The sequence below is a fragment of the Centroberyx gerrardi genome, chromosome 14, assembly GCF_048128805.1.
Source record: "Centroberyx gerrardi isolate f3 chromosome 14, fCenGer3.hap1.cur.20231027, whole genome shotgun sequence".
In the NCBI taxonomy this organism is placed as follows: domain Eukaryota; kingdom Metazoa; phylum Chordata; class Actinopteri; order Beryciformes; family Berycidae; genus Centroberyx; species Centroberyx gerrardi.
In genome coordinates, this window is record NC_136010.1 from 20,495,952 (window position 1) to 20,516,328 (window position 20,377).

General features: G+C 45.1%; 1 protein-coding gene across 1 annotated transcript; it reads left to right on the plus strand.

Moving 5' to 3' along the window:
- The first annotated feature begins 1,172 nt into the window (after positions 1-1,172).
- On the plus strand, positions 1,173-19,470 carry cd34 (CD34 molecule). Its single transcript, XM_071902666.2, has 8 exons — positions 1,173-1,419; positions 12,716-12,808; positions 13,353-13,666; positions 13,867-13,944; positions 16,414-16,525; positions 16,683-16,735; positions 16,988-17,140; positions 18,322-19,470. Exons 1-8 carry the CDS (start codon positions 1,338-1,340, stop codon positions 18,508-18,510), a joined length of 1,074 nt encoding a protein of 357 aa, XP_071758767.1. The 5' UTR covers positions 1,173-1,337; the 3' UTR covers positions 18,511-19,470.
- The last annotated feature ends 907 nt before the right edge of the window (positions 19,471-20,377 follow it).

The following is a 20,377-nucleotide window of genomic DNA, read 5'->3' on the forward strand; positions in this document are numbered from 1 at the left end:
ACAAAAACTGAGGCCGAGCGCTGTGCGTGACGCCATGTGCTTTTACAGGCCTCCTAGCTATGTGCACAATATGAAGAAGACAGGGGCAGTGCTTCCTGTTTACCAGGTGCATCTAAAGCAGAGAGACAAGGGAGACACTCAGCTCCTCAGTCCCCTTTCTACAAACTCCCTCAGCACAGAGGGAGTAGGCTACACAGGCTATCCAGAGCCTGTTTATATACATTGTAATATAATAGATTGTAGATTTTTTTCCACATTTGTGTTCAGTTCAGTTTTGAATAATGAATGCATAACTGTTGAGTCATTGGGTTAGGGTTAGAGTTAGGGTTAGGGTTACCATTTTGTATTTATGTAAACTATGCAAACTGTATGCAAACTGTGCAAGGATTCCGCAGCGTAAACATATTGGGCTAAGACTCATCAGGCATGGTTATTAATGCTGTTGCAATGTCACAACTCTTTCATTTTTATTCCATATTTTATTCACTGATCAAATGCTTTTATCACATCCAAACAGGGTAAAACAACATTCGGTTTAGTTCACACAGGCATTATGAATGTACAGGAAAAATAAAACCAAAGCATGGAACAACTACACCGCAATGCAATTCATTTGTAATGAAACAATTCAGAGGTGACAGATTTTCTCCACTGACTTGCATTGCTCTATATGCATAAAGTGTGATTGAGGCATTACACCTACAAAACAGACAACCATATCAAACATCACTCATACACACTTCCCAAAGGGTTACATCAGTCAGTCTGTGTGTAATTGGCTTTGATTGGTAACTCATAGTAGTAGCATTTTGTCATTACAGTGGTTAATAACATATTTTCATCAGGAAATATAACATTATGACTAAGATAAGGCTCAACTTGATGTCAAGTTTCACCCACTAACATACTTAGTACCCACCCCATCCACTTTTTACCTCATGCTAGTGCATACTGTACACACACACTCACACACACACACACACACACACACAGAGGGAGAGGGGAGGAGGGAGAGGGGGTTAACAGCAAGCAGTTAGAAAAGGGGTGTGGATAGAGCAGAGAGAGAGAGAGAGAGAGAGAGAGAGAGAGAGAGAGAGGCCAAAGGAGTGGGGCCATATAAAGAGCCACAGAACACAAGCCAGGCTTTATCCTGCTTGTCTGTCCCGCTCACACAGACCTCACAGGAAACTCACAACTCCCCCGGCCCTCACACACTCACTCACACACTCACTCACTCACTCACTCACGCCGCCCGCTCACTCACAGCGCACTTTTTTCATACTCTCACACACTCTTACAGGGAAAACACTCACGCCGGCTGCGCCGACCAGGAGAGGATGGCTGTGTCCATGTGGAGAATGAATGGGCTGTGGAGAGGGATGGCTGTAGCCCTGCTGCTCTGCGCTCTGCTGCTCAACAGTGAGTACCACTCTTACTCTCAACTGTCCCCTCTCCTTAGAAAGTTATCTATCCACTCAGACTCTGACGTTGTGCGTGGGATTCCGTTTTTTTTCTTCTTCCAGGAGAAAAGGAAAGAGTTTAGCTTAGTGTCTCCCCGGCTCCGAGCAGTCTTACTTTGTAGTTTAAATGTGTACATGAGCTGCGGCTTTTACATACCGCTTGGAGTGTGTGTTCTGTTGTGTCGTGCCATGAGGCAGCTTGGAGCGTTTGGGCAGACAGACAGAGGGAAGCATGGTAAAACATTAGTGGTGGGGTGGCTGCAGACACAAAGGATCTGCTCAGGAGTGGAAAGTTGCTGTTGAGAATAATTATGCACTACATCCTGCAGTGCGTCTGGGCGGAGCTGGTGTGTGTGTGTGTGTGTGTGTGTGGCACGCTATGTAAGGATGAAAGCCTCTGTTTTGACACAAAAAGATAGACTTTTGTTAAAAATGTATCTTTGTTTTTAAAAACAAATAGGATAAACTGTATGTTTTGTGGGTTATACATGCTGCGATGCTGTGTGGTTGCCTCACATCACCTCACTCATCCTGTTTCTGACTGGGACTCCAGTGTGCTCAGTAAGGATACATGTTTATTTTATCAGTGAACAGGATGCGTGTGTTGCGTTTGTATGTGCAAAACATGTTTATGTGTGTGTGTGTGTGTGTGAGCTTCATGTGTGAAAGACAGCGGGAAGTGACCACAGCACACATGTTGATTCAGCAGGGAGCAAAAATAGTTCGCTCAACTGGATGCCCGGTGCACAGTGTATATTAGGTCTGCGTACAGTCGGTGTGTCTGGGTGTGTGTGTGTGTGTGTGTGGCGCTGTATAGAGAGCTTGTTATGGGTGCCTCCCCTCCCTCCACCTCTCCCATATGGACTCACTGGGCAGTCCACTCCAAACCAGTCTGGCCTGATGCTAATTGCAGGGTGATGTATGGCTTGGATGGTGTAGCTGTCTTACTGGTTGTAAAGGGGGACTGGTTCTAGTCCGGCCCAATATAACGACTTCTCCAGAGCTGTTAGGCCCCATCCATGGGCACAGGGGCAGTAAACGGTTTGGACTGACTTTGGGAAGACTAGGGAGAGTACTCAAGACTGATGAAAATAACTAGAGTGGGGTTTTAAAAGGGAAAAGATCATGAGATGGTGGAACATGCTCCCTGTATGCACATTAGAGGCACAGCACATACCATCTGCATCAGCAGCCCAACTGGTAATTAGATTTACATGGAAATCTAATTACCCTCACCCCTCCCTACCAAGAAATTAAAGCCATGATGAACAACATTTTAAGATAACATATTTTGTCAACACTATGACCAATCTTATATATATATTTTTACTTTTGTTCCTAAAAAAAAAGTTAGCCCACTCTGTTATCCTCACTGATTTTGTATTAGCCAACTCTAATTCCTGCTGACAACCATATTGCCCATCTCCACTGCTTTTACAGACACAGATTGAGATCCATGGAGACTTCAGATTTTAATTGCTCTTAGAAACAATGCAGTGCTACTGACCTTGATAAACAGTTTGAATTAGGATCTAATATTGGCACAAACCTTCCACCACTCCTTTAGGTTTTAGCCAACAGCTTCTGATTTCTACTTTAAGAACAGCACAAGGGTGTTGTCACAAGTCTGCTGACCCGTCCCCAGTTCCCTACCACATCCAACCGTAGTCCTCCATTCACACAGGCCCGCTACATTGTTGACACTTGTGTCCAAGTGGCACCGCAGCGTGAATTTGCAGAGGCATGGCCAGCATATGGTTCTGAAAACAACACCGGAAAATCTCCAGCAAACTTGAATATGCACATAATAGTGGATTGCGCCTATGCTGTGCCAATTCTACCAATCTGTGCTGACCAGCTGCATATTGGAGCGGCTATTTCTTATGTGTTTTGATATGTACAGATTCCATATGCTGCACTTCCTCCCAGCCACCAGACAAGTCAAAGAGGCCATCTGTCCCCTCATACACCCTTTTCATAAGTATAAGACTGTCTGATTATAGTGGTGCATGGGTCAGAGGTCTTGTTCCATGACGTCAATATTCATTCTTTACCAGACATAGACAATTTTAATGCTTCATGGTCCATTATGGCTTGATCTACATAAAGAAGACTCTTTGTCATGTCACCATGCCTGCTAAATCAAGAGGCCGTCCACAGCACAGTTCCTGTCTTGTCGTGTCTTGTTCCCCCTCTGTGTGGAATTGCTGTGGATCAGGAGGTTTAATCAATGCCACATCAGATTTGGTGGCAGTGATATCATTAGCCCCAAAAGCCGAAGGGAGAGGCAGCTGATCCCAGGCCTGTCTTAAAAATACCCTTTGTGCTATTTTAAAAAGAGACCAAGCATGAAACACACACACGCACAGACCACTGGAGATATGTGGAAACCATGGAAACCAATAAACTCAATTCACAGAGGCCTCAGGCTTATCACTCATCCAAACAGGCATATTCATGGAGTCAGATAGCATGCAGTGTTCCTCGAGGAGAGAAAAAACAAGAGCAGGCACTGGTCCAAGTCAAAGACAATGTGGCATCACTGTGTTAACTAAGCAGAGTATCTTGCACTACAGAGATTAGCCTCCACATGTTGTATAAGCCTACTGCAGGTCTTATATGCTGAGGATTGTGTATAAACTTCCCTAAGCACCTGATCCAAGAGGTGCATTCCAGCGGTGCACATCCACAGCTCAGTTGATGCCATGTGCTGCCAGTGACAACATCTCAGTTTAGTTTTAAAGGTTACAACCACTGATTCAGACAAACAAGAGCGGGGAGATGAGTAGAGAGCGGGCAGGATGAGAGTCAGATGAGAGCCTTTGATACAGTTGAATGATGAATGTGTTTGAATGTGTTTATCTGAGCTAACATCCTCATCATATCTAAGCCGGCCAATCACGCTGACTCTCTGACAAACACAGATTTAGTTTATATTCCCACTTCCCGTGGCTCTCATTCAGCAGTTATGCAGGCTCACAAATATGTAGCGCTGAAATGGGCATGGTCTGCGATGTTGGATGATGTCATTCAACGCCTCTTGGAGTACGTTATAAGCCGTCTTTCTCTCAAAGTTTTGGGGGAAAACCCGAACTTTAAATCTGCTTTAGAGAAGGGGAAAAACATCTTTTATTTCACAGTTCAGCTTGTCGCCTACAATGGCTGTTTCTGTTGCTAAGTCACGCCTACGGCGTAGTAGAATAAGCTGTGATAATTGCTATTAGAATATACCACATTTACCCAAAATTGGGGTATAACGTGCATTCTCGTGGTTGGGAGATTCCAAAGTTGGTGTGCGTGCATGTGTTCATGTGTGTGTGTGTGTGTGTGTGTGTGTGTAAACTCACCACTGCCATAGCTCAGTAGGCATCCTTTACATAACAAGCACTTGATTGGCATTTTTTAAAGCCTTCCCTGATACACTCAGTCATTCAGGATGGCATAAACTTGCCAAGTTTGAATTAATTTAGACACAAAGGAGGCACACAGCAGAGACACATGAGCTCATAGACTCCTGAATTCTGTCAGAAAAGGTAAACACCTAAAAAAAAACACGAATGGACAGCATAGGGTGCACAGATAGAGGCACGCCATTGGCGGAGAGAGTTGCAATCGGCATCCATATCTCCCTGCATATGAATGTGCAACGTTTTCTTTCCCAGACAACGGCCTCCCCTGCCAACGTCAACATGGGCAGAATATTGCCACTCTCTTTCTCATGGCCCTCAGCTATTGACCAGCATTCCTTCAGTCCCAAGTTGTGATGGTGAAGTTTGATTCACGTCATCTGCTGGAGGGTGTGGGTCTTTTACATAAGCCTTGGCAGATAGTGGTCTTATGTCAGGCCAGGGTGTGTGTCCTCTTGGGCCCAAAGTCATGGCTGAAGAGCCATGAGAGCTCGCAAAGTAATTAAACCTGGAGACTGTATTCCGTCAAACTGCCATCCACTTGCTTCAGTGATTTCTTCAACTGAGAGAGGCAAGTCAGGATAAAGCTGAAATCATTGAAACATTTTAACAAACACCGCCCGTTACTGGCATCCACTCTATTACCTCATCTGCTAGACTTATCAGCACAATCGCCATAACAAAGGGAACACGTCCTTAAATCAATTTTCTTTATCTGAATGATCTTCCGTTGGAGCCCATCGACTCCATTCCAGTGAAAACATATTAATGATAAGAAAACAAAAGCACTGTCACCGCCACTCCAATGATCATCCAGGAGTTGACCAGGAGAAATAGATTGTCTAGCAACAATATTTACCTAGCGAAACAGTCTTAATGAATAGCAGACGCTGTGCTAGCATTCAAATCTTCCTTTTCCAATTACTGCTGTTCTGGTGAGCTTATTGTTCCTTGTTCCCCTGGCACCCTGCTGCAATTTTACAGCTGTTGGGCTTTAACAGCACAAAGGAGAAAGAGCCCACTCCTCCTGTTTCTCCTTCATTTTCAACACAGCAACCTTGGCAGGGCAAGCCGCACCGAGTAGCTCCAGATATCACTGCTCAGATTGAAGTCACCTTATGTTCAACTAATGAGCAGCCTCGAGATTAGTGTGAATTCCAAAACATTAACTTGGAAGCACACACTGCCCCTTGCGTCATCCCAGCATTGAAAATTGAAACCTCAGCGACAAGTCCGTGATCCTCCTCACTTTGACAGATCCCATTTTGCGGTGATGTCACAGCAAATCGCAATAGACCGCAATGGGTGTATAGTACGGCGATTATGTCGGAGGAGACGGCAAGGCTGTCTTTATGGCGGTGTATACTGTTTACCCCGGGGAATAAAAGCAGTTAATGAGCCTTGGCTGAGGCCTTTTCACTGCCAGAATAATTGCTCCTGGTAATTAATGTTCAGTAAGAGGCATGTCGTTGGAGCCATGCATTATACTGCCTAATTGAAAACACAAGATTGTGCCCTTTTGCTGTTCTTGAAGGTACTGGTTTGGGGCACCGCACTAACATTCACATTTGTACGTGTGTGTTTATACAGTATGTGTGCTTGTAAGAGGCCCTGCTTTCTGTGCAGGGTTTTTTTCTTTTGTAACAGAAGAAAATTGCAGAGTCGAACCATATCAGGAACACTATCAGACTATTCCTATTATTTCTCATTCTGCCTCTCCCTGCTCCACTGTGGCTCCTTAATCTAAATCATAGTTTGGAGCCAGATTGTTAAGGGCTATACGTTTAGATATCCTTTTACAGCCTCTCCCCACACCACAGTCTCATGTCAAGAGGCAGTTGGAAGCGGTCCATGGACATCTGCTGTTGCAGCTCAGTGCTGGTTCTGACAGAGAGAGGAGAGCAGCTAGCTGCTGTAGCCTCTCTGAGCAGCTGGTGTTTCCAACTTATCTTCCCCTAACAAAATGGATGGCCTGTTTTGGAAACAAAGGTTTTAAGTTTCAGAGGCCCTTTCAAAACTATTTTAATGAGAAAATGGGTGAATAAAAACAATGGTCATTAGCTGCTATCAATCATAATATTATAATTTCTTCTCAAAAACGTTTGCATTTTTGTTTCAGGCTTTTCTCAAACCTTTATTTAATTACATCACGTTACAACTCACAGAATCAGGCTACTATGATGCAGAGGACAGTCCCTGTGCTGTATTCCCATGATAGCGGTTAGTGTGGCTGTAATCTTGTGCCAGAAGTGTGGCTCTATATATATGGGGGCTGGTAGGTATTATCTGTAGCCCCCGGCATGTTCACCTCTGCAGCTCTGAGAGGTCACTGCATGCCGCGTGCCGTGACAGCCACATCCTGTCCGAGGATGTGCATGGATAACATTCCAGACCTGTAGTTAATTCCTTTTAATTTTTTTTCAATCCCTTCTTGTGTTTTGTTTAAAAACACCAGGGGCGTGGGCAGGGTTGAAAAGTCAACTTTTGCCACCAGTCTGTGCAGAAACATAAACAGTTCTCACGTTCGGGCTGGGGACCCCATCGGTATATTCCTGGGACTCATTTTATTCCAGTTTGTGGTTTTACAGTAGTGTTTGTAGTGTCTGTCTGGCCAAAGCAGCAAACTGGACTGCATTTTGTTTCCATGGTTACATTGGTACCATTCCATTGCAGTAGGTTGGTTTTCTGCATCTCTATCTTTTTCTCTAAGTGTCCCAGAGATTGGACGATGTTGTAGTGCTTACTGTACGCTAATGAGGCCACACTATCACCTCGAGGATGGTGTCCCAATGAATGCAGGGTATAGTATCCTTGCTGACAGGCAGAAATGGGATCCCATCTCCCGCTGTCCACCCTGGTCAGCCACTTAGTAAATCCACCCTCCAGGAGCATTCCTCAGTCCCAGCATTCCCTGGAGGGTCTGGGGGACTGGAGGAATTCCAGACTCAACCTAAGCTGAGGGGACATACTCATAACAGGGAAGGGAGAGGAAGGAGGAGGGGGGGACTTCAGGGTCTGGTGTGGACATCTGGAAACAGGGGAGGACTCGGATAAGGAATGAAGGGAGGGTGTAGCACATGGTGACAGCCAAGGTGTTGTCTCCATGGTCTGGGTGGAGGTCAAATGCAAGTTTTGGGCTTTAGGGCTGAAGCTTGTCCCCCTTTTGCATGATGTCAGGGACTCCACAGCACACATGCAGGGAGGGAGAGGGCTCCCTAAGGAGACTTACTGCAGCTGCAGCACTCCTCCTCCCTCTTCAGGACTCCTCCTCAGTCTCCCCAAAGAGAGGAAGCGGGCCTCATCCACAAAGGCCATGTGTAATGAACGGCTGTCGCCTGCTCACACTCTCTGGCTGCCCCCGTTTAATCTGGTGTGACCGTGTTTGTTTTCACTGCGATTTCCCTGGGCTACCCCACCCTACGTCCAAGCAGGGGAAGAGCAGGAAGGGTAAAAGATGGCAATCACAGTGCCAGCTGGACTCCAGCGTGAGGGAGAGAATGGGAGAGGCCGAGACAGATGAGTGAGGCAGGGATATGGTGAGTGAGAGTGTATGGGACCAGATAGCCCCATTCAAAATAAACTTACACTGATATCCCAAGTACGCACACGATCACTTTGGCTGCAGCTGGCTGTAATTGAGGTATAGTGGCGGGCGGGCGATGAAGGCAGACGGAGCGTGGGGAGCAGTTAACACCCCACTCATGCAGCCTGCTGATGGCTCTGTTCTAGCTGAATGCCCCGGGAGTCAGCTGAGCTCAGGGCAAATAGGCCAGATCGCTTACAGGAGCCAAATGGCAAAAGTCACCAGAGGAGGTGTAACCTGTCTCTGGAAATCCATGGTACACAGAGTATACAGTATAGGCGCATAGTCACAGACAACAATTACCACCTCAGCTGCTGTGTCCCATCTGATTGTAGGGAGGTTTTGTGTCTGCTACACCAGTGCTGTGTTGTCTGGATACCCCAATGCATGCAGTAGTGCTCTATGGGCTGTAACAGTCTGAGAAAAAGCAATGGTCCATTTGCACAAAAATTAGCAAACATCCAAAATCAAAGCAGCAAATCATTACAGTAGCTCATAAAAAATAACACCAAGAAATGATTAAGAAGTGCGTGCCTTTCTTTATTTGTCTTAACAAGATAGTATCAGCATTTCAGATTGATTATCACTCCAGAGAAACAATCTCACAGTTACGCTCTTCAAGTGTCTCTCTCTCTCTCTCTTTCTACCTCTCTCTGTGTGTGTGTGTGTGTGTGTGTGTGTGTGTGTGTGTGTGTGTGTGTGTGTGTGTGTGTGTGGCTGTCATATGGGTGTGTGCCTGTCAGAATGTAACGGGGAGTTGGAAGGCTTTTCCCTGATGAGGGAGAGGGTTGAGAGGAGGCTGTCTGGAGGGAAACAGAACCAAATCTAGGATCTGGCTTCCATAACAACTACAGCACGTAAATTGATGATAAGAGACGCTCTCCCCCGCCACCTTATCATCTCTCTTCCTTGCTTTCCCCCGAGTCTTTTGTAGTCTGCTGCCCTGGAGCGGTGATACTGGTGATTCTCCTGGCGCACAGCTAGCGCCTGGGCCCCAGACATCTGCAATGGAAACCTTATTTGCTATAGCAACACTAATAAAAACTAATCTTACCACTGTCCCTCATTGTCCGCGTCAGTTAGTGTGATGCAGGAGCCCAGTGTGTGTGTGTGTGTGTGTGTCAGCCTTGCAGGTCTATCTTATTTATGTTCAGTGTGTGGACATACATACTATATACGGGATTCACGCAGTGAGGGATGATATGCAGCTCATTTCTCATGACATTTCTTCATCTCTTTCTTCATATATAATAAACTGCAGTCAGTTGTGAAATTCTTGAAGCTCTTCCAAGAGATTATAGCTCTACCTTATTTATGGTCCTGCACAGATATCTTTACAGTGGAACTGACTTCAGAATATAGAGTTGCTTACCTCATCCTAGTGGAAATATATTCATCCCCTCGGTGAATAAAGCGAGGCACATGAAGTGCAGTAGGGTCAGCCTACAGACCCGCAACTTAGCAGCTCTTCCCTCCAACACATTGCAGCGGTGTGTCGACAATCACTTTCCTGTTCTGGTCCTGCAAAGCTCCGTGGATACACTGCCAGGGGGGCCACCCATGCTAAAAATGCATGCAAAATTCATGGTACTGTAAGGTACTTAAAGTGTCCACCAAATGACATTTGCCATTTGCCTGTAAAATATGTCTGTCTTTGTCCTGCCATGTAATTGTTGTTGATTTCTCTGACCACAGGCAAAAAAAAAAGCATTTGAACTGTCACTCACTATCCCAGGCTCTTGTCACATCCTCTCTTTAACCCGTAATTTAGTGCTGTACAGCTGCCGTGGCTACCCACTACACCACGTCAAAGACTGGAACACCCAGGGTGGAAGCTCCAGGGAGGACAGCCGAGGCAGGAAATCCTCTTGATGTAGCCCAGTAGTGCAGAGCGCAGTGAAGAGCGGGATTTACTCGAGGCCAGAGGTCTCTTAGTCTGGAATCTTGGCCTCATGCTCTCTAAGCTCATCAAAACACTCTCTGGGGAGAGGCCAAGGTTGTGTTTATATGGTGTAGGAGTGTTATGTATATTTCCCCGTGTTTGTGTTGAGACTGGAGGTCTTTAGGCTTGGTGTCGGTGCCGAGGGGCCTGGCTGGAAGCTCGGTGAGACTTCTCACCCAGCTGTCTGAGGTGTCTGTGTCTACAGCGGTGTGGAGTGTTACTGTGTATAAACTCCTGTCACGGTGCCCAGAGTTTAGGCGTGTGACAAAGGCGGAGGTGAGCAGAATTGTATGTGTGTGTGTGCATGTGCAGAATGTTATCTCTGCATGTAATATGTGTGCAGAAGACAAGAGAACACATTAGTACAGTGATTAATACTCTCCCGGGGGACTAGGGAGTTAAAAGGTTTAAATCATAAATAACCTTTCTTCTTCAAGTCGCCACTATACAGGAAATACTTACAAAGAACTGCTTAGAAACTGAAGTACTTCAAGACAAGGCAAGACATTTTCTTCAGCGTACATGGGTATCAGCCAACTTAGACTTCTTGTAAGCAAAGTCTTTATAAGCATGAGGCATAAACTGTAGCACCCGATTCATTCAGTGGTGTGCAGGCTAAGGCAGCATTTTGGTTCCAGATTATTATACCAATAAACATAGTTGCTCAGGCCAGAGGGAGTTAGCTAAAGACTCTAATAGCACAGTTAAACATTCAGGATTTATGCCCACTTATGCCAGTTGAAATGCAGTGTGTGACCTGCTCTGCACAATGTTCAACCAATTGACGCCACTGTCAAGATAAAGTGCACTGCAGGAGGGAGGCATACTTTACGGGGCCTAGTCTACAGTGCTGGACACATGGTATCATGGTGGCCACTTGGCAGCTGTTAATCAAGGGAAACAATGACGCAACTTTTGTTTGGGGTGCTAACATCCCTACAAGGAGCTAGGAACTGGAAAACTCATTCCAAAGTTTGTTAAAGTCAGTCATGTTTATAGGGGTGCAAACACACTCAACATCTAAATCCACCATAATGATATAAATGCCTTTGGTGATTTACTAAATAATGGTAGTGATATACCAAACACATATTTCCTCTGATTGCGGCATTTTGGTTAGAAGACAACTGGTCTACTGAAAACTATACAAACCATACTGGTTTCCTTCTACATGAAAGAAAGTCTTTAGACATTGTGGTGCAGGATAAATCCAAGTACAATGCTGTAGTCTATGTTAGCCTTGAATGTTGACTTTCATTCGTGTGTTACATTGGTACAGTATAGTCTTACTTTTTCATGACTTTTGATAGGCAGTGTGATCCCTGATTGGCACCTGAACACACACTAGATTCCCTCATGACTGCAGCAGTGAGGCCGAGGGGCTCAGCTGTGGTAGAAAGAGCTGTGTGTGTGTGGGTGTAATAAGACAACACAGCTGAGAGGTTGGTGGAGCAGAGCCGGCTCTCTCTCATGGAACGTTTGCTCGCATTCTGAAACCTTGGTGACAATGAGTTTACAGGTCTAAAATGCTTGCTTGCTAATAGGCTATCCAACAGCACTAGCCAATTGCTTATATCAACATTGTTCAAGAGAGTTCTTGCATTTATCTGTCCACATAAAGCATATTTAGTGATCATATTTAATACGACTATGCCCTCCTTAGCCTCCAAGGCAAGCCATAGTTCATCCATCCAGTGACCACACATAAACTCACATGAGTTATGAGTCTGAGAAACCATTTACCACCCGACCTAATCCCAATGATATTACAGAAACAGGATCTCCCCCAGAGGATCGTGTTGGAGGCCATGACCCTTTGGCTGAGCTGTTTATTTGTATAGGCTGCGGACAGAGAATTAGCCCATATTTGGCTACTAATTAGTTGGGGCTCCTGAGCAAACAGGCCAAATTGGTTTGGTGTCATTGGCCTGGGCATGAGGTTTGGGTCACCAGGCCAAGCTGTTGTAACCCTGGCCACATTCACACAAACATGCCACCCATGTGTTAGAAAATTCATCTCCAGCTAATCTTACACGGGCAGTGTGGCTTAAGTGGGGTTTAACAGTCAGCTGCAGCAGCCGGGGACTAGCATAATTTTTAGGACTGAGTTCATCATATATTGAGCCATTTGATCACCAATTGTATGGCTGTGGAATAATTTACCTTAAATGTGTTCACTGCAGGTCAAGATACACTGCAGAAGCTTTTATTTATCCAAGAATTATGATCATTGATTCATCAGATGAAAGTCAAGGTCAATGTGTGTGTGTGTCTCTCTCTGTCTGTCTCTGTCTCTCCGTCTCTTTCGCTCTCTCCCTTGCAGATGGGGTGATGTGTCAAGATGACGATGCTGGAACAGATGCCACAGCATCACCTGCAGGTGATCCAGGAGCACCTGACAGCGCTGCTGACCCAGGTTAGGGGCCTAGATGAGCATGCAATTGGCAATCATGATTGGGTGAAAGCTCTTCCAGTGAATGAAAGGATAATGATTCTCACTCAGGCTTGAGACAAGGAGACCAAGTGTTAATACTGGCTAAGGCTATACTTCAATGAGTTTTTTGAGATCGTATTCTTAAATTTGGATTTCATCTTTTTGCATCTTCTAAATCTGGCTTTATTGTTTTCCCTCTCGATCTCTTTGCATTGCTTGCATGCATATTGTGGTTGGCTTGCATCTAGACTGTACAATTCCAAACACAATGAAAGCCTGACTACTTCCATGTCTGGTTTTGATGATCTGATAGCAACACCAACAAAATACAGTTTTTGTGCATCCAGACTTAAAAAATAAAAAGGCAGAATCTTTCAGTTTGCTGACATATTAGCTGTAACCTCCTGCATAAATTGTACTGTACAAGGTCAAGATAGACCACCATTTACCAACCTGTTCATGACACATAATTATGCGCATAAACACAGTGTCAAATAATGATGTTGTCATTTCATTGTGTTTTTAGGGGCCACAGTCTCTCCAGCAGATGCAGATGCCACTGCTGCCCCTGATGCAGGTGCCCCCGCTGATGATGCCGCCGTCACCATGCCTGCCAACGGAGACTCTGCTGCCACCGTGGCTCCTGGAGATGGGTCATTCCATGTGTCCATTCTAACTGATTCCCCTGCTGTACCAAATGCTGATAGCCTGGGTGGAGCTGAGACATCTGGCACCTCAGGGACCACTGTTGCCCCCAATGTTGTGGATGCTTTAGTCACTGATGCCCCAGCTGTCGTCCCTGCTATCCTGGAAACACGGGCCCCTCTTCGGCTAGTGGTGGTGAGTAGACCTCTGGAATCAATGCTGCCACTAGTGTAAAAGCAGACAACTTGGCATTATTATTAACATATTAGTATCTATGTTGTCCAACGTTCTAACAGCTACAACCTATGTACATGTCTTCCCATAGTTTACAAAATGTTCTGTCTTCTTCTGACCTGACTCATTTGTCTTTCTGACCTGGCCCACTGTCTCCGCAGCCTGATATTAAGTGTGTTGAAGAGAAAGCAATCGCTGAAAATAACGCTGTCGAGGCTGTAGTGAACACAAATGACTGTGTGAGTATCACAAGTTTTTCAAGGTCACTATCTCTCTTGTGTAATAAGAATGTACAAGCAGAATATTATATTATTACATAGTCATCCACCATTATTAATACAGTTAGCAAATTGTTTTACAATGTTGCAGCAGACGTATTCATGGTTTCATTAAACCAATAAAGGCTCTCCTTGACTCAATGAACCCATTGAAGGCTACATCCTACCACCATCTATCTGCCATTCAGCTTGTCACAACAGCCCTCCGCTGGTCCCTGGCAGCCACAGGCAGCGCCGTGCTGCCAACCGCTGAGATATCAGCATGCCCCATGTAGGTCACAGGGAAATGAGGGAAGAGAACTGGGTTCCGTTACCCTCTAATGGCACGTTCCCTTTACCGAGACCTTTATCTGCCCCCTTGCACCTTGGCTCTGAAGGAAGTGGCTTGCTCCACTTAGAGGAAGAAGATGAATATGTTTTAAAGGGCTACAGTTGGAAATATGGGCCTGATAAAGGCAGATCCTTTCTCAGACATTCTTCAGCCGTTGTAAATCTTGATGCTGTGTTCCTGGCAGGAGACACATGAAGAGGAGGACTGGTGTTTCCTCCCTGGGTAGTCCTTTGCTCTGGGGTTTCACAGGTCACAGGGAGGAATAGCAAGGGTGGGGCTTCATTCTCTGGCTTGGAGTTTTTTTGTTTTTTTTAATATAACAGATAGCCAATTCACTGGCTTAGCATTGTTTTATGACAGCTGTTTTTTTGTTGCAGTCAGCTTAGAAAAGTGGGGTGAAACAGCGAGATATTGAATTCAGTGTGCATGTGAAGTCACAGCAGAATAGCAGGGATATCTACGTCCTGCTGATGACCCCTTTACTAATACTAGAAAACATTTACACATTAGCACTGGAGCCATCATACCACATGATTACAGTTCACCCCCTCACTGTTAACTCATATTACCATGGACTGTGCTCACTTGTTAGATGATGTCCCAGAGCACAGCAAATTCAACATATGACCTTCTACTAAAACTGTTTGAGCTACAGTATGTCACTCCCGGTTCACAGAGCCAGAGCAGCAGGTCAGTTCCCAATCCACATTCCCCCATCAGCCTCTACATCAGAGCCTGAGTCTGTTTGGGTCATTATTGTAACATCCACAGAGCTGGGATCATCTGCTGAAGTCATCTGTCCAACTCAACCTGAAACTAAACATGGATCACAGTGCCAGAAACCTTGGCCGTCTGATGATTAGTTCAAAAAGCATGTGGTAAAAAAAAAAGCAGGTTATTTTCTTCACAGTGAGAGTGGGTGAATGGCTTGAAGGACCTTGATAAACGAATCGTCTTTAAACACTGTATCCATGGAGCGAATTCAATAAACCAAGATTGCTCCAAAGTAGTGGAAAATGAGTAAAGTCCCAGAATGTGGGCACCAAAACAAGTCCTGTAAATTTCCATGAGAAGTGGCAGCCCTTGCTCTTATATCATGTCAACAGCCACTATAAAAGGCAGTGTCTAATAATAAGACATTTACAAAATAGCAAAAACACACACATTAATCTCACGCTCCTCACATCCTATGTCAGTCCCAAAGAAAACGTTCACGTTGGCCAAATGTCTTTATTCTAATGCAGACTTAACTCATCAGAACTCCATCCATGGACGCATGAGGGAACGTGAGGTCAAGCCGAGGAACGCGCGTTATGAGAAAACATTCCTGAAACTAATATTTAATGGGTCACAAGTGAAATAGACATATGGAGAGGAGAAAAGGACACATGTGCTGTATCAGTTCAGGGTGGATGGTGTATAAGGGGGCAAGGGGGGCCTGAAGCAGTTCCTTCCTCCCTGCCTAAAGGAACTGGGTGTTATAGCAAAGGCCAGCTGTGGGCCCCCTCCCAGCTGACAGAGGATCCAGGGTTTGCTCAGAGAGAACTTCTGGGGAAATGAGCGCTGTCTGGATCACATTACAGAGAGTGGAGAGTGTTCCCAAGTCACAAAGCCCAAACTTGTGCAATGCGGTGATATCATAGTTTAGGGTTAAGGTGGGAGAGAGAAGGTGTGGTCAGCAAGCTGTTTTCCATCCAACTCCGTTTTGCCTCCATTACACACACAAAGGCCTTCACGCACAGACGGTTAGCTGGACAGATTCAGACGCTCACATAACAGCACTACGTTTAGCCCTCCGCCCTAATGATCATCCCCAGAGAGATATAGTCTGTGCTCTGTAGCATGTGTAGGAAGCTGTACACAGCAACCCTGGAATCTGTTCGGGATTATGCAAGGTTTGGGGTCACTTCACGTTCAATTCAAATGAATGTAGTGACAAACTTTTGGCTGTTGGGGTTTGTTTAGGTTGACCTCATTCCTGATGCTCTTCCAGTTTAGATTCTGCACTGCTCCTCTGTGCTCAGCTGTACATCCAGAGAGGCAAAAGTTGTGATTTGTGAGTATACATTGTCATTTGACACACAACTCCTTTCTTATAGGAGGCAACTAAAAGCCTTATTCAGAGTAACCCTGCAGCATGGTGCTCCTTGGACAACTGTCGTCTGGATGTCTTCCAAAAGGACAACAAAATACTGATGGCCAGTCCTGACGGTGGGTGTTGATGACAATCATGAACCTTAATGTCTCATGTATTTGTGACAGTTATCCTTATAATACATTCTTATGGTATTATGGTATACAGCAAATTATTAAGTAGACCTTTTGAAAAAGTACTGAAATACATTTCTCAAATTTGCTCCTCCTGCAGCTAAGACGAGTACTTTGGCTGGAGTCCTCCAGAGTGAAAATATGAAAGCACTGGTAAGATCACAGTCCTTACAGTCAGAGAACCATAGAATCATACGGCATCTGCGAGTGAAGTCAACTCTGAGCTTAGCTTAGGCTGAACTAAGCTTCAAAGCCTCTCTTTCAGCTCTATTATCTTTCTTATTCACTCAGCCCAAGAACGATGATTTTGTTTTGTATTTGTAGTTTCAAATACTACAAATTCACTGACGTACTCCTTTTGACCACAATGCTTTCTCTTCAATTTGTGTGTGTATGTGTGTGTAGCTGGGTGTGTCAGATGTTAAGACACCACCATCATCATCAGGGTCATCTGTATTTGTGGCGGTGCTGCTCACTGGTCTGCTACTGGCAGCTGCACTCATTGGAGGTTACTGTCTAAAAACCCGACGCGGTTCCGACGCCAAGGGAATTAGACTGGTAAGCTCAACATTTTCATATTTTTCCACTTCATTATGTATGTACGATGTATGTTGTCACTCTGGACCTCATTTATTTGCTGTATGACTTGCATGTTAGTGGCTCTACAGGTTTGCCCATCAATCATACATCATTCAATACAGTGCCCATGAATTGAAAAGTTTTGCATTGGTTTGCGTATGTTTGCATTGGTTCTAAATTGTTCTCTGAAGCTTTGTCATTACATAACTTTAAACACCGACCTTACGTATGACATCCTGCTGGATTTGATCACGAATAACTTATTTATTCACCATGCCTGCGTGGGTGTTTCAAATTGTATCCCTCATTATGGATTCAATAATACTGCGCATAGATTTTCTTGGGCAAGGTTCATGTTTTGCTACATCTGAAATCAAAATGTGAACATTTCCTTTGCAACGAATTGTTGCCAGTCTTTTAATTAGGGAATGTTGTTGGCCAGCTATCACAGAGGAATATGCAGAGAGAGAGAGAGAGAGTGTTATCCAAAGGCCCACGCCCTGCTCTCTGCTGCCTTATTCATCCACACAGCTCACTGTTTCATCTTCTAGCCAGACACAGCTGGCTCTCTGTACCGCTCACAACATCACATGATAAAGACCACATAAGAGGGGGTGTGTGTGTGTGTGTGTGTGTGTGTGTGTGTAGGGGTGGGGGGTGGGGGGGTCTTATAGTCTTATGCATGTGTGTGTATGCTCATGAGAGAATTGTGACTGATCCAGTGATGAAATGGTTGCTTTTCAACCCATGGGTATTTGGATACTTGATACTACAAGGGCCTAAGTCACTCAACAACACAGTGAAGTTGTTCTGCCTTTTCAATCTGTGTGTCAGAATCAGTGTATGCTACACCAAAAGAATCCCCTTTACATCTGCTTTGTCAGTGACAGGGACTTTGATACATGTATGTCAACCGTTTCATCACTGCATCAGTCAAAACTCCTTCACCAACATACACACAGATGCACACATACGCGCTGTCTTTCTCACACACTATTGACATTTTAATGTGGCATTCGCTGATTTAGATAAGAAGGAAGACCAGCTTCAGTGCTAGTTGTGTGAGCCTACTAGGATCAAGTACCCTGAAACCCTGGAGTTGTTGGAATTGCTTTGTAAGCCTTCACATACTGACCTGTGCGCTTGTACTGTATTTGCAGGCAGAGGAGACCTATCCAGTAGATGAGGAGAACCAGGGGAACACTCTTGTGTCTGTGGCCCCCCTCAACCCCCCTCCCGAAACCCAGGAGAAGCCCAGTGTCAACGGAGAGTCCCCTGAGCCCGCCAAGACCCAGCCTCCTCCCACCAACGGCCACTCCACCGCCAAGACAGCAGACACCGAGCTGTGAAAAGGTCTACAGATAATTACGGCCCCCCCCCCCCTTTATCCCCCCCCCCCACTCCCCACCCACACACACACGCGCCTACACCTCCCCTCCCCTTCTGCATCCACCCCTCCACAACCACAGAGAGAGTCCGCAGCACAGTGGACATCGGGGACTAGAACAATCTCCCACATCGACACTCCTCCTTTGGCTGTATGCCTCAACAATCTGTCGGGAGGGACAGCCCCATTGTAAAGTCAAAGTAGTACTGCAGTGATGATGGTGATGAATGATGATGATGATGATGATGATGATGATGATGATGATGATGATGATGACGAAGGCTCAGTCCCTGGGTTGTTGACGGCAGTCAGGCTGGAGACCAGAGACAGGGGACGGGCAGTTCTGGGTGGGGTGGGAGTATATTTTATCATTAATCACCACTGGCTCCCATGATGACTGCAGCCTCTGGAGTCAAAGCCATGTGCTGTCGACGCCCAGCAGGGTCCCTGCACATGTCATCAACCAAACCCTCCACTAGAAAGTACAAGCACAGAGTGTTAAATCAAATTGTTCCTTAGTTTAGTGTAAAGCCATGAGAGAGAGTGGCAAAAAAACACACTGCCTGGAATCTGTTTACAAACTTCTTCTCAGAGAGAAAATCCATGGGGCTCTGATCTTGTTTGATTGAGTTATTGATCGTGTGTGTGTGTGTGTGTGTGTGCATGTGTGTGTGTGTGCGCGCCCACATGTTTTTGTGCGTGTGCTTATGTCTGTGTTTGCATTTCTGCATGTGTATGCGTGTGTGAATGTATACTTATATCCGTACTGTGCATGGACTGTATGTATCCATACATGCATCTAAGCTTCTCTTGCTTACTGTATGTGTGTGTGCGTATTTGACAATGAGTGTTAGACTTTGAACAAGTATGTGTTGTGAGCGATGAATGTGCATGTGACATTAGCCATGAAAAGTGTACAATCTTGTAAAATGAGTTGACAAAGTGATGGCTTACGGAGTTGCGGTCGGTCGCCATGGTGAAGAACAAGGAGGGGGGGGGGGGGGGGGGGGGTGTCCTCAGTTGGTGCTTGAATCTCACCATTATCTAGAAGAGGTGAAGCCACAAGGAATTCTCCACTTCATCACTGCAAGCTGTACTGAGATCAGTCAAAACGCTAGCAGGGAGTCAACAGGCCTCCTCACTGTGGCTCTATGGCCACTGCTGAAAACCATGAGACTGACTGACTCACTAACGGACTCATAAAGGCCTTGGACTCGGAGCAAGGAGAGCCTCTCTCTGTCAGCTCTGTCCACCCATTTGTCAGTATTATTCGCTTTTTTTTCAATACGTATGCTCTTTTTAATATCAGTATTCTATGGAGCAGTGGTGTATGGTATGGCGATTTTGTTGTTCTGTTATCTCGTTTTCATGCTGTGTACTCACACTTGCTTTGTGTTGTGCCAAAGAATTTCATTTCATAGCTTATGTTGTAAGAATAGAACATGTGGCACCTTTGCAATGTTAGACCCATGTCATGTTAGAGTAAGGAAGGTGTTCAAGGGCTAGAAGTGTTAGAAGAAAAAATTGTAGTTGTCCAAACTCGATTATTCTGCCCTTCCATTTCAAGGGACATATCATGGGAATAAAGCAAAAAAACCCAAACAAAAACAAACAAACACAGAAACTGCAATGACTGTTTTTCATCAAACTTTCATCAATTCGATCCATGATTTCTGCTTTCAATTCATTTTCTGTCTTTTCATTTCTAACATTCCAATGTGACTGTTTAATTTTACTAGCATCCTGAAGTGCAAGATTGGATTCAACATGAAATAAATAAATACTTAAAAATAAATACTTTTTTTTTCATATTTGTTTTCAGCTTCACT